This window comes from Macaca thibetana, chromosome 8 (genome assembly GCF_024542745.1).
Source record: "Macaca thibetana thibetana isolate TM-01 chromosome 8, ASM2454274v1, whole genome shotgun sequence".
NCBI lineage: Eukaryota > Metazoa > Chordata > Mammalia > Primates > Cercopithecidae > Macaca > Macaca thibetana.
Genome location: NC_065585.1, coordinates 47,398,346 through 47,424,317, shown reverse-complemented (window position 1 = coordinate 47,424,317; position 25,972 = coordinate 47,398,346). Strand labels below are relative to the sequence as shown.

At 44.1% G+C, this 25,972-nt stretch overlaps 2 protein-coding genes across 6 annotated transcripts in view; both read left to right on the top strand.

The window, feature by feature from the left end:
- The window catches only part of MTDH (metadherin), an 80,923-nt gene extending 75,959 nt beyond the window's left edge, over positions 1 to 4,964 (top strand). For all 5 annotated transcript variants that reach the window (XM_050800512.1, XM_050800510.1, XM_050800511.1 and 2 more), the window contains 2 exons: positions 1,722 to 1,878; positions 3,247 to 4,964. In XM_050800512.1, the coding sequence (XP_050656469.1) occupies positions 1,722 to 1,878; positions 3,247 to 3,317 (228 nt within the window). In that variant the 3' untranslated portion in view covers positions 3,318 to 4,964. The remainder of the gene's footprint in view (positions 1 to 1,721; positions 1,879 to 3,246) is intronic.
- Positions 1 to 25,972, top strand: part of ERICH5 (glutamate rich 5) — a 700,842-nt gene that overhangs the window by 327,113 nt on the left and 347,757 nt on the right. The gene's annotated exons all lie outside the window — the stretch shown is intronic.

Here is a 25,972-nt window from a genome sequence, read left to right as displayed (position 1 = left end):
CCCAGCACTTTGGGAGGTCCGGATGGGTAGGTCATTTGCACTCAGAAGTTCGAGACCAGCCTGGGCAGCATGGTGAAACCCCCCTCTCTACCAAAAATACAAAAAAATTGCCGGATGTGGTGGTGTGCACCTGTGGTCCCAGGTACTTGGGGGACTGAGATGGGAGGATCTTGTGAGCCCAGGAGGCAGAGGTTGCAGGGAATGAAGATCACGCCACTGCACTCCAGCCTCGGTGACAGAGTGAGATCCTGTCTCTCTCTCACACACACACACACACACACACACACACACAAATACAACTTCAGACACCTGGAATAGGAAGAAAGAATCCTAGTAATTACTTGGGCTCACACCATTTCCTCTTGTATCCTTATCCCATTTTGCTTTCTCGAATCTGTGGGGCCTGGAAGAATAGGGTCTAGAGAAGCATTACTTACCCTTCTTTCTATGTTCGGGATAATGATCACAGATAGAGCTAATAGGTGAAATGATCTTCTCATCTCTCACATCCTGAAGGCACTCCAGATTACTGACGTTTTTATCATTACCAGGTCCTGATCATTTATTAATGGATATGCCTCAGTGAGGCAAATAAGTTAGTTTACCTCTTTTCTGCTTCCAGGCTGTAGAGAAGTAAGGCTCAAGAATCTAGGCTCTGCCTTAAGCATTCTAATTTCACTACCAGACTGGATAAAACACTGAAAATTTGGACCTGAGTGTTACCAATTGCTTGAATCAGTAGGACCAGTAACCACAGTGTGCTCGTAGGAAACAGAAGCTGTTGCTGCTGCTATTTGAGAAATTCTTACCTGTTGGGAAGGAGATTAGGGGTTGTCATCTACTGGTAGTTCAGAAGTTAGCTATTTTCCTTCTGTTTTTCACAAAAATTTTTGAAGCATTCTGAGTTGGTGGAAATGGACAACAAGCATTGAATCACCAACAAGTATAAAATCAGCCAGTCTCAGTGGTTCACACCTATAATCCCAGCTACTCCGGAGGTTGAAGTGGGAGGATCGCTTGAACCCAGAGGTCAAGGCTGCAGTGAACTGTTTGGTGCCTCTGCCCTCTAGGCTAGGCCACAGAGCGATACTGTGTCTCAAAAAAGAAAAGTATAAAATCATCTTATTTATAATGAAACATGAGAATATAAAAGTTAGGCCAGGCGTGGTGGCTCACACCTATAATCCCAGCACTTTGGGAGGCTGAGGCAGGCGGATCACGAAGTCAGGAGATCGAGACCATCCTGGCTAACACGGTAAAACCTTGTCTCTACTAAAAATCAAAAAAAAAGTTAGCTGGGCATGGTGGCGGGCATCTGTAGTCCCAGCTACTCGGGAGGCTGAGGCAGGAGAATTGCTTGAACCTGGGAGGCAGAGGTTGCAGTGAGCCTGGATTGTGCCACTGCACTCCAGCCTGGGTGACAGAGCGAGACTCCACCTCAAAAAAAAATTAATGAAAATGAAATTATTCATTTCTATTTGAAATTCGGTAGACATTTTGTAATTTCATACCTTCATTTTTATCTCAACATATATTCATAAATGTCATGGGTGATGATTGATTTGGCCGTATCACTAGAGGGCAGGTATGAGTTACATTGCTTATCTGGAAACCATATTAGTATTGAATTGCTGCTAAACAACCTCTTAGTATTACTGTGATATTTAAACTTTATTTGAAAATTTCACCAAAAAACCTGAGATGATTTTTTCCTAAAATAGCCTATCAAGACTCTTCCACCTGCTACTTCTACCGAGCCATCAGTTATCTTATCAAAAAGTGATTCTGACAAGAGCTCCTCCCAAGTGCCGCCAACTCTACAAGAGACAGATAAATCCAAGTCAAATACCAAGCAAAATAGTGTGCCTCCTTCACAGAGTAAGTAATCCTCATTTTTTGTTCCTTTGTACTGTTTACATTTTTCATGTGTTAAGATTCTGATCTTAAAAGTCTAATGGATTAATAAGAGTAGCCCTTTCTTCCTTTGAAAATGCTGAATTTTTTGGACGTTTGTGTACTTAAGTTGTGAAGGCCAAGCTGTTAAAATAACTGAAGGAGGCTGGGTGCTGTGGTTCACACCTGTAATCCCGGCACTTTGGGAGGCCAAGGCAGGCGGATCATTTGAGGTCAGAAGTTCAAGACCAGCCTAGCCAACATGGTGAAACCAAGTCTCTACTAAAAATATAAAAATTAGCTGGGTGTACTGGCCGCACATCTGTTATCCCAGCTACTGGGGAGGCTGAGGCAGGAGAATCGCTTGAACCCAGGAGACAGAGGTTGTAGTGAGCCAAGATTGCACCATTGCACTCCAGCCTGGGTGACAGAGCGAGACTCAATAAATAAATAAATGATCAACCTATCTATCTATCTGTCTGCCTCTGAAGGAGAGAATACATTGTTGAGAAGAGAGAGAGAGAACTTTCGTGCCTGCCTGCTTGTCTATCTGGTCCCTCTCCCTTTTTCTCTGCACATGTTCTTGAGGCTACAAATTATTCTATGCTTTTTTTCCTCCTTTACTCTCTTCAGCTACCTTTAGTATCCATTTTACCCATTTTTCTCTTTTATTAGTTAGGTTGAGCTGTATTAAATAACAGTTTTTTTAGGTCAAAACTGGTTGAGTATCAGCAGTTCCATATTGTTCAACCTAATAATACCATTGAAAAGAAAGGAGGGAGGAAGACATAGAATAACTTAAAATATATAATAAGGGCTTGAAAACTTAAACATAAAATTTGAGTATTTTAAAAGATTTTCATAGTTACTACTTTTATATTATTGAGATGTAACAATATTTACTATCCTAATTTTTAGGCCGGGCGCGGTGGCTCAAGCCTGTAATCCCAGCACTTTGGGAGGCCGAGACGGGCGGATCACGAGGTCAGGAGATCGAGACCATCCTGGCTAACACGGTGAAACCCCGTCTCTACTAAAAAAAAATACAAAAAACTAGCCGGGCGAGATGGCGGGCGCCTGTAGTCCCAGCTACTCGGGAGGCTGAGGCAGGAGAATGGCGTAAACCCGGGAGGTGGAGCTTGCAGTGAGCTGAGATCCAGCCACTGCACTCCAGCCTGGGCGACAGAGCAGACTCCGTCTCAAAAAAAAAAAAAAAAAAAAAAAAAAAAAAAAAAAAACATAAAATTTGAGTATTTTAAAAGATTTTCATAGTTACTACTTTTATATTATTGAGATGTAACAATATTTACTATCCTAATTTTTTTCTTCATTTTCCCCCCTTTTTCTTTTTAGCCAAGTCTGAAACTAGCTGGGAATCTCCCAAACAAATAAAAAAGAAGAAAAAAGCCAGACGAGAAACGTGAAATTTTTTTTCCTGAATTGGACATGTGTTTGCAAACACTGTCTTGAAGATTATGCTGTTTATGCAATAATTTGTGAACATGTACAGAGTTTTATATAAATTTAAACCAATTTTTAAAACAAAACTGCGGACACAACCACCATAAAAATGGAATCAAAAGAAAGTTAATTTATGAAATTAAGAGGTCAGCAGAATATACTCAGTGATGGAAGACACTTGGGAAAGTCTTTTTAATTGAACAAGAACGATCTTAATTTAAGAATATTATCTTGGTTTTACAGCAGTGCCCTGTTTACAACAGATTGTGCCCTATCTCATCTGCAGCCGAGGAATAAAGGATTCTGATTAGAAAGAGGGTTGCCTACAAATTAGTAAGCAATTCCTTGGATCTTATGCACAGAACTTGTACCATTTGAATCTGTTTTATGCTTAAATCAAAGTGCTTTGATCAAATACATAACCTGCCATATCTTTACATATTTGTTGGTAGCAATTTGTATTAAAGAAATCACAAGTGCAAATAAAAAGTCATTTATCATTTGTTTAACTAAACTGTCATGGTTTAGTTTACAATTTTTAAAAGTTCTTAAAATACCGAAAATGCAGTTGACACTTGTATGGCTTATGAAGTTATTTTTGATAGTCTTACATTACTTGAATTGTTCAAAGTACAGTATATTTTAAATTAAGAAAAGTGAACTATATGTATTTGTTTTATACATTTAAGGCTTAGACTCATAAATAATGCTATTGTTTATGATTTGAAAACTTTCAGGCAAAATCCAATTTACATTTTTCCTTTCCCTAGCAATTACTTTTTTCCAGCTTCAACACTTCTTAGTTACTAATACTTTTTTGACTTTAAAAATGAAATCATTCACAAACTTTTGGTATATGATGGAGAATGAAAAACTAGAGTCAGACAGCTTTAATTGACATTGTCAAGACCTCCAGTTATCAGGAATACATTTTTTTACTGCCTTAACCTGTAGTGCGTAGAATATGCATCAATTTCTTGAAGGGGATTCATGTTTTTATAAGAATTTTCATGTAATTATTGCAATTGTGGTCAAATAAGGAACGTTTCCTGCTTGAAATTATATTGATTTAAATGATGTGTGAAATGTTTCACCATTTTCAGGCACTGTGTAATTCTATTGTAATAAACTGGCAGGTATCTTTGTAACTATAAATAGTGCATGCTCAGCCATGTACACTGTAAATAGCCTTTACCAAACGTGTTTGACAAGGACCATAATTAACATCACTTAGTGAATTGTGATAAAGAAAAACAAGCCATGATTTATTCGATGTGATTGGCTTAATTGTTTTTATGTGGCGCCAAGAATGAACCTGTTTAACAGCTGTAACCAATGGTACTGATCTGTCCATCCAATGTTGTCATTATATTTGATTGTGGTTCAATAGTATTGCATTGTCAGACTAGGAAAGCTAAACAAACAAAATGGTTTTAGTTTTGCTGAAGACTGGCCTTATTAATGGACAGCTTTCCTAACAAGAGATTATTAACTTTTATCAGGTGTTAACATCTGTTTCAGGAACATGGCAGTATGTTTACATGTCAGAAGTTTTGTTTAATTCTATGGTATTTCTAAATTGACTTGTTTAAATAAATTCAGCAAATGGATAGCATTGTTTTTTATTTGCTTCAATATGGGGGTAGGTAATAGCTAAAGTGCCAAGGATGGATTTCTTCAAATGACTTTATTCTGTTAGCTTTACATAGGTGTTGGAGGATTCCGAAGGTGTCAGCACTTTGTAAAGGTACCACAAAGGAGAATTTGATAGGGAATCTAATTTTAGAATGTGCCAAATGGTCTGTGCTCAACAATATAATTGAACTCTCTCAACTCTACCTCACCATTTCTTTATCTTAAAATTCTGTTGGCTATGTCAAACGTTGGACTTTATTTTTTCAGCCTAGTATCTCCCCATTCTACCACCTATGCCAGATGTTAAAGACACCAGATGTTTTGAGGAGAAAGGTGTTGTGGAGATGCAGAGATGCACTGCTAACTTGAGGTGGATCCAGTATAGAGATACCTCTATGTATTCTTTCTGGCTCAAGAGCTAGGACTTGGGTTTTGTTTTAAGAGATGGCAGCTGACTGGGTGCAATGGCTCACATCTGTAGTCCCAGCACTTTGGGAGGCCAAGGCAGGTGGATCACGAGGTCAGGAGTTCAAGACTAGCCTGGCCAAGAGGGTGAAACCCCATCTCTACTAAAAATACAAAAAAAATTAGCTGGGCATGGTGGTGGGCCCCTGTAATCCCAGCTATTCAGGAGGCTAAGGCAGAGAATCATTTGAACCCAGGAGGCAGAGGTTGCAAAGCCAAGATCGTGCCCCACTGCACTCCAGCCTGGGCAACAGAGCAAGACTCCGTCTCAAAAAAGATGGCAGCTATATAAACGATAAAATTAATTACATTCTCTTTCACATGCATGAGGTGCAAACTCTGTCACAAAGTATTTTAATTACCCTTTACCTTGTTTCATAGATCTTTATGTGACATAAAAACTGTTTCTGGGCCAGGCGCAGTGGTTCACGCCTGTAATCCTAACACTTTGGGAGGCCGAGGCAGGTGGATCACCTGAGGTCAGGAGTTTGAGACTAGCCTGGCCAATATGGTGAAACCCCATCTCTAATAAAAATGCAAAAATTAGATGGGCATGGTAGCGGGTGCCTGTAATCCCACCTACTCGGGAGGCTGAGGCAGAGAATCGCTTGAATCCAGGGCGGTGGTGGAGGTTGCAGTGAGCCGAGATCGCGCCACTGCACTCCAGCATAAAAGACAGCGAGACTCGGTCTCAAGAAAAAAAAAAAAAAACAGTTTCTGGCACCTGAACAGGAACTAGTTTCCATCATCAACTCAGAAAGCACTAAAATCTAGGTGGTGATTCAGGGAGGAGCAGGGGAAGAGAGCCTATTCTATGGCGGCATGAATAAGATGCTTCCAGAACTAGTAGGGAAGTAAGTAACCTCTTCAGGCTTTATCAGGACTGGAGGGGAACCTTGCTCATGTTAGCAAGCAAGGTGTCCTAGAGAAGCCACTCAAAAGGCTCCCTAATCCAGCCTGTCTCCACATACATACTGAAAATTCTTCCCTACTCTGAGGCAGGGTGTAGTGGTTTAGGGGTTTCTCTAGACTGGAATCCTACCTATCTGCACCCACAATTGAGCAAAACAACAGTTGAGAGAGTCCAAAAAAAAAAAAGTATTAAAATGTGATTGATGTAATTTACCATGTTTACTTTGTGCATGCATTTTATTGGGGAGGGGAAGTCAGAATAATTGACCCAAATCTAATGGTCTTATTTCATAGGCTAATCTGGTTTATATTTGCATTACAGATACTGGAGGGCAATATTTAACTACAGAGTTTAGTTTTTCTTAATTAAAAACAGTCCTCTATTAATATAGTGTGAAATATCTTTCAAAATGTAGAGTTTAGGTTTAAGATGTCTACTAGATATCTTACGATTTTCCTGTAAACTCATTGCACAAACTGGAATTACTTTCCAAAAGACTTAGGGAATGCAAATATGTTATTTGTAAGATGCATTGAGTATTGTAAATAAAACAAACCGTTTTTGATTTGTTTAAATTGCTCGTTACAGTTCTCTTGTGGGAAGGGACTTCGTCAGTCATTTTGCATTTTAAGCTAGTCTAAACTTTTTGTTGTTGTTTTCCTAAAACCATAGGTGCAAGCTTTACCACTGGGAAGTCATATTGAATTAAGCACTTTAGAAAATGTCACTGTTTGTGACACACAATGTTCTCTACAGAAAACTTCTTCTATCTTATGTCATTTTAGCAGATGTAACTGCCTGCCACCAGGTGCAATATATCATTTGCATCAGCCTTTCAGTTAAGGAAATTAAAACTTGGCATTATGCGTTAGTTTATATGTATGAGTTTGGCTGTATCCCCAAACAATAATTGCTTGTACAAGATAGAAGTTTGTCTCTCAGCTGGGCATGGTGACTCATGACTGTAATCTAAGCTCTTTGAGAGGCTGACACAGGAGGATTGCTTGAGCCCAGGAGTTTGAAACCAGCCTGAGCAATATAGTGAGACCCTGATCTCGACAAAAAAAAAAAAAAAAAAAAAAGAATTAAAAAACAAAAAAAGATTGTTTCTCTTTCATATAAAAGTTTGGGAAGGCAATCCAGAGCCCATATGACATTATGCAGGGTCAGGGATCCAGGTTTTTTATATTGTTCCTCCCCATTCTCAACCTGTGGTGTTGTGTTTTGTTTTGTTTTTTCTCCTTTTAATGAGATTGGGTCTCACTCTGTTGCCCAGGCTGGAGTGCAGTGGCACAGTTCTAGCTCACTTCAGCCTGGAACTCCTGAACTCAAGCTATATTCTCCCACTTTAGCCTCAGCCTCCAGAGTACCTGGGACTACAGGTACACACCACCATGCCTGGCTAAAAATTTTTTTTCTTTTTTTTTGGTAGAGATGAGGTCATTGCTATGTTGCCCAGGCTGGCCTTGAACTCCTGGGCTTAAGTGACCCTCCTGCCTTGGCCTCCCAAAGTGCTAGGATTACAGGTGTGAGCCACCGCATCTGGCCAACATGTGGCTTTCAATTCTTACTTGAAGACAGCTGCTCCAGCTAGAAACTTCCTGTCAGCATTTGAGCCAGCTAGTAGAGGGCATTACCACCCCCACCCCCAAGAACACTTCCTAGAAGTTACACACAATACATAAACTTAAATTTCAAACAGTTGCTTGGTCCTACTAGCCATGAGGCTGAATGGGACGTCGTATTCTGTCTGGGTTGTCATGGGCCAAATTGATATTTTGGGATTCTGTTACTAAGGAAGAAGAGAATTGGATAATGGGCACCTCTAACAGTGTCTGTCAGAGTTGACATACATTGTGTATCTCCTGCACCAAAGCATTTTTGAGGTCAAGTGTTCTTCCGGCTGAGCAGAAATTTGGAAGGCTGTTGAGTGCTACTTAGTGTAGCAGCTGATAATGTTCCAACTTCTATATGATGGTTGTTTTTGTTTTTGTTTTTGTTTCTAGAGACAGGGTCTCACTGTTGCCCAGGCTGGTCTCCAATTCCTGGGCTCAGGCAGTCCTTCCGCCTCAGCCTCCTAAATGCTGGGATTGCAGGCATGACCCACTGTGCCCAGTCTATATATAATAGATTTTAGAAGAAATTTCTGCCACTCAATGACTGCTTTAAATTCTAGAGACAGAGCGGCTGAGAGAAGCTTAGTAGCCTGCCTGCGCATACTGTAAGTACAGATTATATAACAAGTTGAAAGAGAATCACCCTGGTATATAATCTTTTAAAACATGAAAAAGGCATTACCATTGTTCTGGTCTAAGTACTCTTAACAGGACAATGATTTCTAACCCTAGCATCAAGACATGTATATAGTGTGTTGTAAGATGTTTGCCAGCTAATAGTTACAGTACTGAAGTTTGTGAATAAGTTAACTGAGAAAACTTTAAGCAGGTTCAAGGTTATCCCATGATAGTAGCATTCTTATTTGTACATATGTGCTTTCCCTTTTTATTTGTATCAAGGCATTTAAAAGGAATATATGTAACATGTACCTAAGTTTTAAAGCATAATAAAATGAACACGTCTGAAAACACCATTCTGCTCAAGAAATAGAACATTACTTAAGAAATAGAGTGTTACAAGGGGATATTGGGAACCAGCTTGACTTGTAACAGGATTAGAGGGGGAAAGGCTTGGGTGAAAATTACTGTTCTCAAGTGCCTCCCCTGGCACAGGTCCTTTTTGGTACCATCAGAGGCTTACAGTCCCAGGAAACATCTAGCCTGATCTCAGAAAGGTTTCATGGCAACTTCATTGCCACTCCTCCCTCAAGACATTTCACTGATATGTTGGTAAGTTGTTTTAGTAAGTACACACGGGCACGATGACTATGAATGTGAATGGTGCCCCATGCTGTATAGTGCACAACTCTACATGGCAGCCTTTCCCTGAGGAAGGGGGATAGATCACAAGACAGATGGCATCTCTAGACAGCTTTGCCCCACTCTGAAAAGCAGCAAGTGCCCCACAGGCACTTAGAGTGAGGGTTCCTGTGAGGTTTGTTGTGGGGCTGGAGACTCTTGACAGACACTAAAGGAGGTCTTTGGTAAACAGCAAGAGCTATTAGTGACAGGATAGTGAGATTACCAGTAATTTCTTTTTTTTTTTTTTTTTTTTTTTTTTTTTTTTTTTTGAGACAAAGTCTCGCTCTGTTGCTCAGGTGCTCAGGCTGGGGTGCAGTGGCATGATCTCAGTTCACTGCAACGTCTGTCTCCCGGGTTCAAGCGCTCTTCCTGCCTTAGCCTCCGAGTAGCTGGGATTACAGGCGCACGCCACCACGCTTGGGTAATTTTTTGTATTTTTAGTAGAGAAGGGGTTTCACCATGTTGGCCAGGCTGGTCTCAAACTCCTGACCTCAAGTGATCCACCCACCTCTGCCTCCCAAAGTGCTGGGATTACAGGCATGAGCTACTGGGTCCAGCCCATTTTTTTAACAGACAGAAACTTCCTCTGTGTACCAGGCTGGAGTACAGTGGCACAATCATGGCTCACTGCAGCCTCAAACTCCTGGACTCAAGCAATCCTGCCTCAGCCTCCTGAGTAGCTGGGACTACAAGCACTCACCACCACACCTGGATAATTTTATTTTTTATAGAGACGGGGTCTTGCTTTGTTGCCCAGGCTGGTCCCAAACTTCTGGGCTCAAGCAATCCACCCACCTTGGCCTCACAAACTGCTGAGATTAACAGGCATAAGCCACTGTGCCCAGCCTGAAATTTTTAAAAATACCTCAAAGATGATGAAAATAAATAATTTAGGCCAGGTGTGGTGGCTCACACCTGCAATCCTAGCACTTTGGGAGACCAAGGCGGGAGGATCACCTGAGGTCAGGAGTTCAAGACCAGCCTGGCCAACATAGTATAACCCCATCTCTACTAAAATACAAAAATTAGCCAGGCGTAATGGCAGGTGCCTGTAATCCCAGCTACTTGGGAGGCTGAGACGGGAGAACCGCTTGAACCTGGGAGACAATGATTGCTGTGAGCCAAGGTGGTGCCACTGCACTCCAGCCTGGATGGCTGAGAGAGACTTCGTCTCAAATAATCTGAGAAAGATCAAATAAGGAAAAAATAAGGGCAGTGGTGGGAAGGAGCAGAGGGCTAGTCTTAAGAATAAAATATTAGAATAAAATATAAAACAGCTTGCAGGCCGGGCGCGGTGGCTCAAGCCTGTAATCCCAGCACTTTGGGAGGCCGAGACGGGCGGATCACGAGGTCAGGAGATCGAGACCATCCTGGCTAACACGGTGAAACCCCGTCTCTACTAAAAAATACAAAAAAAAAAAAAAAAAAAATAGCCGGGCGAGGTGGCGGGTGCCTGTAGTCCCAGCTACTCGGGAGGCTGAGGCAGGAGAATGGCGTGAACCCGGGAGGCAGAGCTTGCAGTGAGCCGAGATCTGGCCATTGCACTCCAGCCTGGGTGACACAGCAAGACTCCGTCTCAAAAAAAAACAAAAAACAAAAAACCAGCTTGCATCAATAAGTATTCTTTGTTGTAAAACCCAGAATCGGCCGGGCGCGGTGGCTCAAGCCTGTAATCCCAGCACTTTGGGAGGCCGAGACGGGCGGATCACGAGGTCAGGAGATCGAGACCATCCTGGCTAACATGGTGAAACCCCGTCTCTACTAAAAAAAAAAATACAAAAACCTAGCCGGGCGAGGTGGCGGGCGCCTGTAGTCCCGGCTACTCGGGAGGCTAAGGCAGGAGAATGGCGTAAACCCGGGAGGCGGAGCTTGCAGTGAGCTGAGATCCGGCCACTGCACTCCAGCCTGGGCGACAGAGCGAGACTCCGTCTCAAAAAAAAAAAAAAAAAAAAAACCCAGAATCTGCTCTGGCAAGTTCAAGCTGAAAAGGAATCTAGAAGGACCAGAGATCCAGGCCCTTTCACCATCAAGAATAACACCTAAGACCAAGTGCGGTGATTCACTCCCATAATCCCAGCACTTTGGCAGGCCCAGGCAGGTGGGTCACCTGAGGTCAGGAGTTCAAGATCAGCCTGGCCAACATGGTGAAACCACATCTCTACTAAAAATACAAAAATTAGCCAGGTGTCTGGCATATGCCTGTAATCCCAGCTGCTCAGGAGCTGAGGCAGGAGAATCACTTGAACCCAGGAGGTGGAGGTCGCAGTGAGCCGAGATCATGCCATTGCACTCCAGCCTGGGAGACAGTGCGAAACTCCATCTCAAAAAAAAAAAAAAAAAAAAAAAAAGAGAGAGCAAGAATAACACCTAGCCATTTTCGAGTCTGCTCTAGCAAAAACAATCCACCCATCAGCTCCTGAGGATGCTTGGAACTGAACGCCAGCACCTCCACTCTACTGCTGCTGACGATAATGAATAGTTGGATGCCACTCCACCTTGCCAAACTAGATTCTGTCAGGCATACACCCTGTCCTTGCTCCTTTCTTAGTGTTCCTCAGAGGCTGGGTCATACCCATGTCTGTGTCAAGCAGCGAGGGAGACTGAGAATGAATTTGGGGAACTCCAAATGGAAAGAATATTCAAGATATATTCATTGAGTTGGGCACAGTGGCTCATGCCTGTAATCCCAGCACTTTGGGAGGCCGAAGTGGACTGATCATGAGGTTAAGAGAGGGAGACCATCCTGGCCAACATAGTGAAACCCCATCTCTACTAAAAATACAAAAATTAGCTGGGTGTGGTGGCACACGCCTGTAATCCCAGCTACGCGGGAGGCTGAGGCAGGAAAATCACTTGAACCCGGGAGCGTGGAGGTTGCAGTGAGCCGAGATCACTGCAACTCCAGCCTGGCAACAGAGTGAGACTCCATCTCAAAAAATAAAAAAAATAGCCAGGCGCGGTGGCTCAAGCCTGTAATCCCAGCACTTTGGGAGGCCGAGACAGGCAGATCACGAGGTCAGGAGATTGAGACCATCCTGGCTAACATGGTGAAACCCCGTCTCTACTAAAAAATACAAAAAACTAGCCGGGCGAGGTGGCGGGCACCTGTAGTCCCCGCTACTCGGGAGGCTGAGGCAGGAGAATGGCGTAAACCCGGGAGGCGGAGCTTGCAGTGAGCTGAGATCTGGCCACTGCACTCCAGCCTGGACGACAGAGCCAGACTCCGTCTCAAAATAAATAAGTAAATAAATAAAAATAAAAATAAAAAATAAAAATAAAAATAAAAAAGATATTTATTGAACAGTTAAAACCCAATTAACGTGCACTCTACCAGTGGAATTAATAAATTCTTAACAAAGGGATAGTCAAATTGGTCAGGAGAACCAGAGTATGGAATCCAGAAATAGAAAAGAATTTTGTATACAACTTTAGTGTTTTAGTGGAAAAGTAATTGAACTAATTAGTGACTTAATAGATGGTACTGGCACTACTTATTTGGAAGAAAATAAATCTGGGACCTTATCACACATATTAGAAAAAAAAACTTTAAAGATAATACAGAAAGCTATACGTATAACCTAGGGATCAGGAAGATATATATTTTGTTGTAACATTTAAGCTCCCTTAAACTTTAAGGAGACAGATTCTTAACTAAGACTGGAAACCCAGAAGCTACCTGTAATCCCAGCACTTTGGGAGGCCTTGGCAGGCGACTCACGAGGTCAGGAGTTCAAGACCAGCCTGGCCAACATGGTGAAACTCCGCCTCTATTAAAAAGACAAAAAAATTAGCTGGGCATAGTGGCAGGAGGAGGAGGAGGAGGAAGAGGTGAAGGAGAAAGCAGGAGAAACCTTAAGGAGAAATCTGAAACCACCACAAGGTGGCGACTTGAACATGGGCCATTCTCTCCACCCCCCCATCCCCTTACTACCATTTTTCAAACAAGGAAAATGTAAGCTAGCAATTGAGCACCAATTTGAGTTGCACAGCTGACAAGGGGCAGAAACTAGAAGCCACGTCCCCTGTCCCCGAGTTCAGAGCTCTTCTCACTCTCCCAATCTCTGCATGGCCACATGCAGATGCCCCTGCATAGGTACCTGTGATAGGGTACCTGTGAATATTTGCCCATGTTTTTCTCTCTGAGGATTGCTTTCTCTCTACCTCCTTGTACCTCTATGTCTCTTTGTCTCTCTCTGTTTATTGCTGTCCTTCGGTGTGTCTTTCCCTTTCTGTTATTCTAATCTCTGTCTCCATTTCCCCAGCCCCCAAATTCATGTTCTCTTTTCTCTCCCTCCCTATTTCCTCTCCTAGTGACTGGACTAAACATGCATCTGAAATATAATACTCAAAGAATGCTTTTAAGTTGTTTACTAAAATAGAATGATTTTATTTGTTGTATTTAAATAAATTACTTCTGATTTGTAAATAATAATTGCACAGAGCTAGTGTAAGTTTCCATTATATTATGTCATAGATTATATTACACTTCTATCCAAACAACAACTCAGTGAGGTGTTACTATTATTCTCATTTTACAGATGAGGAAACCACGAAGTTAAGTAGTTTCCCAGGGTTGAGGAAGCTAACACACTACGGAGTATATCAATTTTTGTTGTTGTTGTTGTTTGTTTGTTTTTTTGAGACTGTCTCGCTCTGTTACCCAGGCTGGAGTGCAGTGGCATGATCTCAGCTCACTGCAAGCTCTGCCTCCCAGGTTCAAGCAATTCTCATGTCTCAGCCTCCCAAGTAGCTGGGACAAAAGGCGTCTGCCACCATGCCTGGTTAATTTTTGTATTTTTTGATAGAGATGGGGTTTTGCCATGCTGGCCAGGCTGGTCTCCAACTTCTGACCTCAAGTTCTCCACCCACTCGGACTCCTAATGTGCTGGGGTTACAGGGATGAGCCACCATGTCCAGACCTCATTTTGTGTTTAAAAGAAATTAGGGCCGGGTGCGGTGGCTCATACCTGTAATCCCAGCACTTTGGGAGGCTGAAGCGGGCGGATCACCTGAGGGTCTGGAGTTCCAGACCAGCCTGACCAACATGGAGAAGCCCCATCTCTACTAAAAATGCAAAAAATTAACCGGGCGTGGTGGCACATGGCTGTAATCACAGCTACTCGGGAGGCTGAGGCAGGAGAATCGTCTGAACCCGGGAGATGGAGGTTGCAGTGAGCTGAGATCACGCCACTGCACTTCAGCCTGTGCAACAAGAGCGAGACTCTGTCTCAAAAAATAATAATAATAAATTAATTAGTTAGTTAATTAACTTATTTTGCTTAATTTAGCCCCAATAAACTCTTTCCTTGCTACCATGGATCAGAGCTTCATCAATTAAAAAATAAAAAGAGTTCTGCACTATTACCAGGCTAGACACTGGCAATCATTCAGGTAGGAGATACTCTGGACTAAAGCTCACGAATTTACTTTAAGAGCAAAATAAGAAGGGAGACAGAGGCCGGGCGCAGTGGTTCATGCCTGTAATCCCAGCACTTTGGGAAGCCAAGGCTGGCAGATCACGAGGTCAGGAGTTGGAGACTAGCCTGGCCAATGTGGTGAAACCTCGTCTCTACTAAAACTACAAAAATTAGTACTGCACTCTAGCCTGGGCGACAGAGTGAGTCTCTGTCTCAAAAAAAAAAAAAAAAAGAAAAGAAAGAGAGAGATGGGAGATAGAATTTACACAGATCAATGGGTTGAGATTAGTAACACTCTAAAAATGCACAGTGAAGGACAGTTCAGAGTCAAATTATATCAAATATGACTATCTTCAGGTCTCTTATTATCATTTAACTTAATCCTTTGAGTTGGCAATGCATCCATGTGCTTCAAAATTCAAAATCTACCAAACAGAATACAATAAATATGTCTTCCTCTCTTTTTTTCTTTTTCAAATGTTTCTTTTTTTTTTTTTTTGAGATGAAATCTTGCTCTTGTCCCCCAGGCTGGAGTGCAATGGCTCAATCTCAGCTCACTGTAACCTCCGCCTCCCGGGTTCAAGTGACTCTCCTGCCTCAGCCTCCCCAGTAGCTGGGATTACAGGCACCTGCCACCACGCCCGGCTAATTTTTGTATTTTTAGTAGAGATGGGGTTTCACCATGTTGGACAGGCTGGTCTCGAACTCCTGACCTCAGGAGATCCACCCACCTCGGCCTCCCAAAGTGTTGGGCTTACAGGCATGAGCCACCACGCCTGGCCCCATCACTCCATTTTATCACAACATTGTGCCTCATTAAATGAATATACTGTAATTTACTTAACCAGTTCCCTATTGGTGAACATTTAGGTTTACACAAATTTTCTGCATTACAAGCAATACCACACTGAATAATGATCCTCCTGTTAGTTTTCTTCATGTATGAGTATAGCCGAAGTCCTCAGTCGTAGACTTGCTAAGTCAAATGATATGAGCATTTGTAAATCTGATAAATATTACCAAATTGCCTGAGAGTTTGCACCACATACAGGAATGTCTGATCTCTCACACCATAGCCCATACAGGTTGTTATCAAACTTCATCTTTGTCAGTGATGAAGTCAGTATTTCTCTCATTATAAGCAAGTCCAAGTATCTTTTTCTATGTTTGAGTCATTTACATTTCTGTATGTTCATATACTTTGCTGTTTTTCTATTTGTTGATCCTTTCTTATCAATTTTTTCTCTATTAAGGAAATTATGTTTTTTGTTATGAATTCTTGCTATTTTTCTAGGTTTGTTTTGGCCTTCACTTTATTATTTTTGTTTGTTTGTTTGAGACGGAGTCTCGCTCTTGTCGCCCAGGTTGGGGTGCAGTGGTCCAATGTCAGCTCACTGCAACCTCTGCCTCTAGGGTTCAAGAGATTCTCCTGCCTCAATCTCCCAAGTAGCTGGGATTACAGGTGCCCACCACCATGCCCAGCTAAATTTTGTATTTTTTAGTAGAGATGAGGTTTCGCCATCTTGGCCAGGCTGGTCTTGAACTCCTAATCTCAAGTGATCCACCTGCCTCAGCCTCCCAAAGTTCTGGGATTACAGGCACGAACCACTGGGTCAGCCTACTTTATTTAGGATAGTTTTTTTGGTTTTTTGTTGTTGTTGTTTTTCTCTTGTTTTGTTTTGTTTTACAGATGAGGTCTTACACTGCCACCCAGGCTGGAGTGCAGTGGCACAAACAAGGCTCACTGCAGCCTCAACCTCCTGGGCTTAATTGATCCTCCCACCTCAGCCTACTGAGATCCTGGGACCACAAGTGCACGCCACAACACTTGGCTAATTTTTTATTTTTTGTAGAGATGGTGCCCAGGTTGGTCTCAAACTCCTGGCCTCAAGCAATCCTCCTACCTCCCAAAGAGCTGAGATTGTAGGTGTGAACCAGCAGGCCCAGCAAATTTATAATTTAATTGTATTGCATTGCATTGCATTGCATTGCATTGCATTGTATTTAAATCGAATTTTTTTAAAAAATTATTTTCTCTTGGCCGGGCACAGTGGCTCACACCTGTAATTCCAGAACTTTGGGAAGCCAAGGCGGGAGGATCACTTGAGGTCAGGAGTTCGAGATCAGCCTGACCAACATGGCGAAACCCGGTCTCTACTAAAAATACAAAATTAGCTGGGTATGGTGATGGGCACCTGTAATCCCAGCTACTCTGGAGGCTGAGGCACGAGAATTGCTTGAACCCAAGAGACAGAGGTTTCAGTGAGCCAAGATTGAGCCATTGCACTCCAGCCTGGGCCACAAGAGCGAAACTCCATCTCAAAAAAAATATATATATATATATTTTTTTTTCTCTTTCCTCTTACTTTCTAGCCATTCTTTAAATATAATAAATCTAGCCTGGGCGTGGTGACTCACACCTGAAATCCCAGCATTTTGGGAAGCCAAAGCAGATGGATCACCTGAAGTCAGGAGTTCAAGACCAGCCTGACCAAAATGGAGAAACTCTCCGTCTCTACTAAAAATATAAAAATTAGCCGGGATTGGTGGCACATGCCTGAAACCCCAGCTACTCAGGAGGCTGAGGCAGGAGAATCACTTGGACCCAGGAGGTGGAGTTTGAGGTGAGCCAAGATGGCACCATTGCACTCCAGTACAGGCAACAAGAGTGAAGCTCTGTCTCTAAATAAATAAATAAAATCTAAATTTATTTGTTTATTTATTTATTTATTTAATTAATTATTCACTGGAGACAGAGAATCACTCTGTCACCCAGGCTGGAGTGCAATGGCGCAATCTCAGCTCACTGCAAGTTCCACCTCCTGGGTTCACGCCATTCTCCTGCCTCAGCCTCCTGAGTGGCTGGAACTACAGGCGCCCGCCACCAGGCCTGGCTAATTTTTTTTTTCTTTTTTTTTTTTAAATGTATTTTTTAATTTAATTTAATTTTATTTATTTATTTTTTTTTTGAGACGGAGTCTCACTCTGTCGCCCAGGCTGGAGTGCAATGGCGCAATCTCAGCTCACTGCAAGCTCCGCCTTCCGGGTTCACGCCATTCTCCTGCCTCAGCCTCCCGAGTAGCTGGGACTACAGGTGCCCGCCACCTCGCCCGGCTAGTTTTTTGTATTTTTTAGTAGAGACGGGGTTTCACCGTGTTAGCCAGGATGGTCTCGATCTCCTGACCTCGTGATCCACACATCTCGGCTTCCCAAAGTGCTGGGATTACAGGCTTGAGCCACCGCACCCGGCCTCTTTTTTTTTTTTTTTTTTTTAGGCGGAGTTTCGCTCTTGTTGCCCAGGCTGGAGTGCAATGGCGCGATCTCGGCTCACTGCAACCTCCACCTCCCGGGTTCAAGCGAATTCCTGCCACAGGCTCCCGAGGAGCTGGGATTACAGGCGTGCACCACCACGCCCGGCTAATTTTGTATTTTTAGTAAAGATGGAGTTTCACCATGTTGGTCAGGCTGGTCTTGAACTCTTGACCTCAGGTGATCCGCCTGCCTCAGCCTCCCAAAGTGCTGGGATTATAGGCGTGAGCCACCGCGCCCAGCACACCTGGCTAATTTTTTGTAGTTTTACTAGAGACGGGGTTTCACCGTGTTACCCAGGATGGTCTGGATCTCCTAACCTCGTGGTCCGCCCACCTCGGTCTCCCAAAGTGCTGGGATTACAGGCATGAGCCACTGCAAACGGCCTAATTTTTTTTTTTTTTTTTTTTTTTTTTTTTTTTGAGACGGAATCTCAGTTTGTCGCCCAGGTTGGAGTGATCTTGGCTCACTGCAACTTCTGACTCCCGGATTCAAGAGATTCTCCTGCCTCAGCCTCCCAAATAGCTGGGATTACCGGTATGTGCCACCGTGTCCAGCTAATTTTGTATTTTTAGTAGAGACGGGGTTTCTCCACATTGGTCAGGCTGGTCTGAAACTCCCGACCTCAGGTGATCCGCCCACCTCGGCCTCCCAAAGTGCTGGGATTACAGGCGTGAGCCACTGTGCCCAGCCCAGTAAATCTAAATTTAAAGAGCCACACAGGCAATCACTTTCAGATCCAACTCAAATACCATCTCCTCCTGGACTCTTCCCTTGATCTCCAGTCTTCATTCCTAACTCTTCAACATGCACACCCACACAGACATACACACACTCAGAGGCTCCTGCCTCTCTACACAGCCCTGCCTGCATCTACACCTCTCCAAAGATATCTATTGTACTCCATAGTAGGGCAGTAATGCTGCCCTACTTTGCTCAGTGTACTCTGTAAATTCCTTAAGGCAGGGTCCGCCATCTTTCCGCAGCACCACAGTGCTCTGCAGTGCCTTTCGACCAGTGGGAATGGAAGAGCTGTTTGTTGGGTTTTAAGTGTGACGGCAATATTTGTTAATGTCCAAACAGAAATTGGCCTATGTGCAAATTTTCAGATATACATGTAAATTTGGCACTTGCTTTGGCATAGAACTCAATTCTGAGCTTAACAAATAAGAAAGTTAATTGAAAGTTCATTTTTAGAATGTATTGAGAATTTACCTAGGTTACTTTCATTTTATGCTACACCAGCCCTCACACTGATTTCTAGAGGATACTGATGCCAAATTGTTTTCTGGATAACAGAAGCGATTTTAAAGTTTTTTGGGCTGGGCGTGGTGCTCATGCCTGTGATCCCCAGCACTTTGGGAGGCTGAGGTGAGCACATCACTTGAGACCAGGAGTTCAAGGCCAGCCAGGGCAACGTGTAGAACCCCGTCTCCACAATGAATACAAAAAATTAGCCTGGTGTGGTAATGCGCACGGGTAGTCCCTAGCTGCTCGGAGGGCCTGAGGCTGGTGGGATCACCTGAGCCCCAGGAGGTGGAGGCTGCAGTGAGCGGTGATCTCACCACTGCACTCCAGCCTGGGCAATAGAGTGAGACCTTCTCAAAAAAAAAAAAAAAAAACAAGCCAAAAAAAAAAAAACCAAAAAACTTTCTGGAAGCTTGCAGTCCTATTTTGCAATGTTTGCCATTTTCCAGCAGGAGCCAGTGAAAACTTTTCTTTGCTCTATAATGATCTATCAAGTATAAAGAACTGCTTGCCTTGTAGTATCTTTAACTAAAAGCAAAGCCTTTTTTTTTTTTTTTCCTTGAGACAGAGTCTCGCTCTTGTTGCTCAGGCTGGAGTGCAATGGTGTGATCTTGGCTCACTGCAACCTCTGCCTCCCGGGTTCAAGCGATTCTCCTGCCTCAGTCCCCTGAGTAACTGGGATTACAGGCGCCCACCAACACACCTGGCTAATTTTTAGTATTTTTAGTAGAGACGGAGTTTCACCATGTTGGTCAGGCTGGTCTCAAACTCCTGACCTCAACTGATCCACCCACCTCGGCCTCCTAAAGTGTTGGGATTACAGGCGTGAGCCACTGCGCCTGGCCTTTTTTTTTTTTTTTTTTTTTTTTTTTTTTTTTAAAAAAAAGAGTCTCTCTCTCTCTCTGTCACCCAGGCTGTAGTGCAGTAGTGTGATTTTGGCTCACTGTGACCTCTACTTCCTGGATTCAAGCAATTCTCCTGCCTCAGCCTCCCAAGTAGCTCAGATTACAGGTGCCCACCACCAAGCCCAGCTAAGTTTTATGTATTTAGTAGAGACGGGGTTTCACCATGTTGGTCGAGCTGGTCTCGAACTCCTGACCTCAAGTGATCTGCCCACCTCAGCCTCCCAAAGTGCTGGGATTACAGATGTGAGCCACCGTGGCCAGCCAAAGCAAAGCCTTTTTGAAAAAATAAACTTTTTTTGGCCAGAAGCGGTGGCTCACGCCTGTAATACCAGCACTTTGGGAGGCTGAGGCGGGCAGATCACCTAAGTTCAGGAGTTTGAGACCAGCCTGACCAACATGGAGAAACCCTGTCTCCACTAAAAATACAAAATTAGCCAGGCGTGGTGGTGGGCACCTAAAATCCCAGCTACTCAGGAGGCTGAGGCAGGAGAATCACATGAACCCGGGAGATGGAGGTTGCAGTGAGCCGAGACCGTATCGTTGCACTCCAGCCTGGGCAACAAGAGCAAAACTCCATCTCGAAAAAAAAAAAAAAGTTAAAAAGTAAACGTTTTTTGGGCTGGGCACGGTGGCTCATGCCTGTAATCTCAGCACTTTGGGAGGCCGAGGCGGGTGGATTACCTGAGGTCAGCAGTTCGAGACCAGCCTGAGCAATGCAGTGAAACCCTGTCTCTACTAAAAGTACAAAAAAAATTAACCGGGCATGGTGGTGCATGCCTCTAATCCTAGCTACTCAGGAGGCTGCAGTAGGATAATTGCTTTAACCCGCGAGATGAAGGTTGCTGTGAGCTGAGATCATGCCACTGCACTCCAGCCTGGGCAAGAGAGGGAGACTCCATCTCAAAAAAATAATAATAATAAACTTTTTGTCAGGGAGGGATGGGGAGATGTTACTACAAAGATGCAAACTTTCAGCTAAACAGAAAAGAGTAAGTTTAAGAGATCTGTTGTATAACATGGTGACAATGGCTAATAACAATATATTGTATTATTTTTATTATTATTAGTTGAGACAGTGTCTTGCTCTGTCACCCAGGCTGGAGTGCAGTTGCATGATTACTGCTCACTGCAGCCTCGACCTCCTGGGCTCAAGTGATCCTCCCATCTCAGCCTCCCAAGCAGCTGGGACCACAGGCACATGCCACCATGCCTGACTAATTTAATTTTTGTAGGCCAGGCATGGTGGCTCACACCTGTAATCCCAACACTTTTGGAGGCCGAGATGGGTGGATCACAAGATCAGGAGTTTGAGACCAGCCTGGCCAACATGGTAAAACCCCGTCTCTACTAAAGATAAAAAAAATTAGCTGGCATGGTGGCACATGCCTGTAATCCCAGCTACTCAGGAGGCTGAGGCAGGAGAATCGCTTGAACCCAGGAGGTGGAGGTCGCAGTGAGCCGAGATCATATCATGCCATTGCACTCCAGCCTGGGTGACAGGGTAAGACTCTGTCTCAAAAAAAAAAAAAAAATGTGTAAAGACAGGGTCTCCCCATGTTGCCCAGGCTGATCTTAAATTCCTGGGCTCAGGCAATCCTCCTCCCTCAGCCTCCCAAAGTGTTGGAATTACAGGCATGAGCCACTGCGTTCAGCTAATATATTGTGTTTTTGAAAATTACAGGTCGGGCACAGTGGCTCACACCTGTAATCCCAACATTTTGGGAGGCCAAGGCAGGCAGATCACCTGAGACCAGCCTGGCAACATAGGGAGACCTCGTCTCTACAAAAATACAAAAATTAGCCAGGCATGGTGGCACAAGCCTGTAGTCCCAACTACTGGGAGGTTGAGGTGGGAGCATCGCCTGAGCCTGACAAGCTGAGGCTGCAGTGAGCCATGATCGAACCACTGCACTCCAGCCCAGGCATCAGAATGAGACCTTGTCTCCAAAAAAATAATAAGTATTAAAAAAAAAAAAAAAAAAAGGCCACTGGGGAAAGGTACTTACTGATAGTGCTATGAGTAAGGGGTTGATTCTATGCCTATGAACCTCAGTTTTTTTAATGAACAGCTATCATTTATGGAATATCTATAGTAGATGTTTTATAAGTATTATCTGAGATGCTCACAAAAGCTCAGGAAGTTAAGTTTTAGCCCCATGTCATAGTCCCAAATCCCAGAGAGGCTGCGCAGCCGGAAAGTGGCAAGAAATAGAACCAGGGTCCCAGTCATCTTCGTAACTCAACATTTTTCAACCCTGTATTCCATGACACATTTTTGGGCATTCTTATTACTTGTCTCAAACGGTGCTCCAGAGTCAAAGAATTCCAGTGAACCTTTTCCTCTCGCATGAGTTTACCATTCACATCAGCAAATTTGCATTTTAGAGAAGCCCTGCATCAAAGAAAAGCATTTATTTCATTTAGTTGTTTCCAAATATATTTGGATTTGGAACTATCTGTTCAAGGGATGCCTAGTAGCATCCTGGAAACTTGTACAGATGTTGAGTTTTCCCCTTGCTCTGCAACTGAGGCCTTCAGCTGAGGAAAAAGGGGACATTAAGTACCCCACATTCTAAAGAGAAATACCACCACCGGGGCATCATCTTGGTCCATGCCCTCACATCTTGTCAATTCCCAACCCCTACCCAGAAAGACTGGGCTGGGGAGATGGGAAGGGAGTCACAAGAGTAGAATGTTGTTGGCCATGCATGGTGGCTCATGTCTGTAATTCCAGCACTTTGGGGGGCCAAGGTGGGCAGATTACTTGAGCTCAAGAGTTTGAGACCTGCCTGGGAAACAAGGTGAAACCCCATCTCTACTAAAAATACAAAAAATTAGCCAGGCATGGTGGTGCGTGCCTGTAGTCCCAGCTACTCAGAAGGCTGAGGCGGAAGGATCGCTTGAGTCTGAGCAGCGGAGATTGCACCGAGGAGACTGCACTCCAGCCTAGGCGACAGAGTGAGACACTGTCACAAAACAAAACAAAAAAACCCTTCACAGCAACATCTATGTTACAGGAAACGGGGTTCAGATCCAGACTCCAAGAGAAGGTTTTTGGATTTCGCGCAAGAAATTCAGGGCAAGTCCATAGAGTAAAGTGAAAGCAAGTTATTACGAAAGTAAAGGAATAAAGAATTGGCTGGACGCAGTGGCTCACGCTTGTAATCCCAGCACTTTGGGAGGCCAAGGTGGGCAGATCACCTGAGGTTGGGAGTTCGAGACCAGTCTGACCAACATGGAGAAACCTCATCTCTACTAAAAATACAAAATTAGCCGGGTATGGTGGCACATGCCTGTAATCCCAGCTACTCGGGAGGCTGAGGCAGGAGAATCGCTTGAAACTGGGAGGCGGAGGTTTCCGTGAGCCGAGATCACGCCATTGCACTCCAGCCTGGGCAACAAGAGCAAAACTCTGTCTCTAAATAAATAAATAAATAAATACGACTACTCCACAAAGCAGTCCCGGCTGCTGGTTGCCCATTTTTATGGTTATTTCTTGATATGTTAAACAAGGGGTGGATGATTCATGCCTCCCCTTTCTAGACCATATATGGTAACTTCCTGACGTTGCCATGGCATTTGTAAACTATCATGGTGCAGTGAGGACGACCAGAGGTCACTCTCTTGGCCATCTTGGTTTTGGTGGGTTTGGGCCGGCTTCTTTACCGCAACCTGTTTTATCAGCAAGGTCTTTATGACCTGTATTTTGTGCCAACTTCCTGTCTCATCCTGTGACTTAGAATGCCTTAACCATCTGGGAATGCAGCCCAGTAGGTCTCAGTCTCATTTTACCCAGATGGAGTTGCTCTGGTTCACGTGCCTCTGACATCTAGACTGATGTTTGACCGAACCTGAGTCCCACAGCCTGGCCAAGTCGACACATGAAATTAGCCATCACAACCTCCAAGAAGAAAAAAACCTTCAAGTTAGAAAAAAGACTCTCCCGCCTGGGTATCCTAACACATCAGAGAGACGAGTACAGAAGCACAGGAGTCGCCATGGTGGATCCCAGGGCTCCCTCCTAACCCTCCCCACACACATGCTCTAAGACGGAATAGGGAGAAAAAGGAAGGGCAGAGCAAGCGCCAACAAGCCTGGCCAATGCTGGGGGAGGGTTTACTCGGGAGTTATAAACGGGACTGGACTTCTCTTTCTTTATTTATTTTATTTTATTTTATTTTTTTTACATTTCCCATTAACTTTCCATAATTAACAGTCCAGTCCAAGCCCGAGAGCAGGGTCTCATGCCTGTAATCCCAGCACTTTGGAAGACCAAGGTGGATGGATCACTTGAGCTCAGGAATTTGAGAACAGCCTGGGCAACATGAGGAGACTCCATCTCTAAAAAAAAGTACAAAAATTAGCCTGGTGGCTGGGCCCGGTGGCTCACGCCTGTAATCCCAGCACTTTGGGAGGCCAAGGAGGGTGGATCATGAGGTCAGGAGTTCAAGACCAGCCTGACCAAGATGATGAAACCCCGACTCTACTAAAAACACAAAAACTAGCTGGGCGTGGTGGTGGGCGCCTGTAATCCCAGCTACTCGGGAGACTGAGGCAGGAGAATTGCTTGAACCTGGGGGCAAAGGTTGCAATGAGCCGAGATCGTGCCACTGCACTCCAGCCTGGGCGACAGAGCGAGACTGTCTCAAAAAAAAAAAAAAAAAAAAAAAAATTAGCCTGGTGTGGTGGTGTGCCCCTGCAGTCCCAGCTACTTGGGAGGCTGAGGTGAGAGGATCACCTGAGTCTAGGATGTCCAGATTGCAATGAGCCATGATTGTGCCACTGCACTCCAGCCTGGGCGGTAGAGTGAGACCCTGTCTCAAAAAAAAAAAAAAAAAAAAAAAAAAAAAAAAAAAAGTAGGGTTTTTTTTGGTTCACAGTTCTGCAGGTTGTACAAGAAGCATGGCACCAGTCTCTGCTCAGCTTCTGGTGAGGGCCTGAGCCTACTTCCACTCATGGGGGAAGGTGAAGGGGAGCCAGCATGTGCAGAGACTGCCTGGCAAAAGAGAAGGCAAGAGAGAGCGGCGGGGGAGGCACCAGGCTCTTTTCCACAGCCAGCTCTCGTGGGAACCAGTAACAGCGAAAACCCACCCACCCACATCCAGGGTGTTAATCTAGTCAAGAGGGATCCGGAAAACTAAATAAATAAAAGGAAAAAAAAATAAACGAAAAAAAGGGGAATCTGCTCCCAAGAGCCAAACACCTCCCATTAGACCCCACCTCCAACTGGGGATCAAATTTCAACATGCGGTTGTGCGGGGACAAACTACAGCACCAGAAGAAAAGGCCCGGCATGGCTTATGCCTGTAATCCCAGCACTATCGGAGGCCGAGGCGGATGGATCACCTAAGCCTAGCAGTTGGAGACCAGCCTGGCCAACATAAATACAAAATTTAGCCGGGTGTGGTGGCGTGAGCCTGTAATTCCAGCTACCTGGGAGGCTGAGGGAGAATCCCTTGAACCCCAGAGGCGGAGGTTGCGGTGAGCCGAGATGGCACCACTGTGCTCCAGCCTGGGCAACAGAGCAAGATTCCGTCTCAAAACAAACAAACAAACAAAAAACTGTGTGTGATTAAAAAATAGAAAAATATTATTTTTATTCCTATCTCTAATTGGAAATGAACTTTTTTTTTTTTTTTTTTTTTTTTTTTTTTGAGATGGAGTATCTCTCTGTCGCCCAGGCTGGAGTGCAGTGGCGTGAGATCCGGACTCACTGCAACCTCCGCCTCCCGGGTTCAAGATATTCTCTGCCTCAGCCTCCTGTAGCTGGAATGATTATGGGCGTCTGCTACCACACCTGGCTAATTT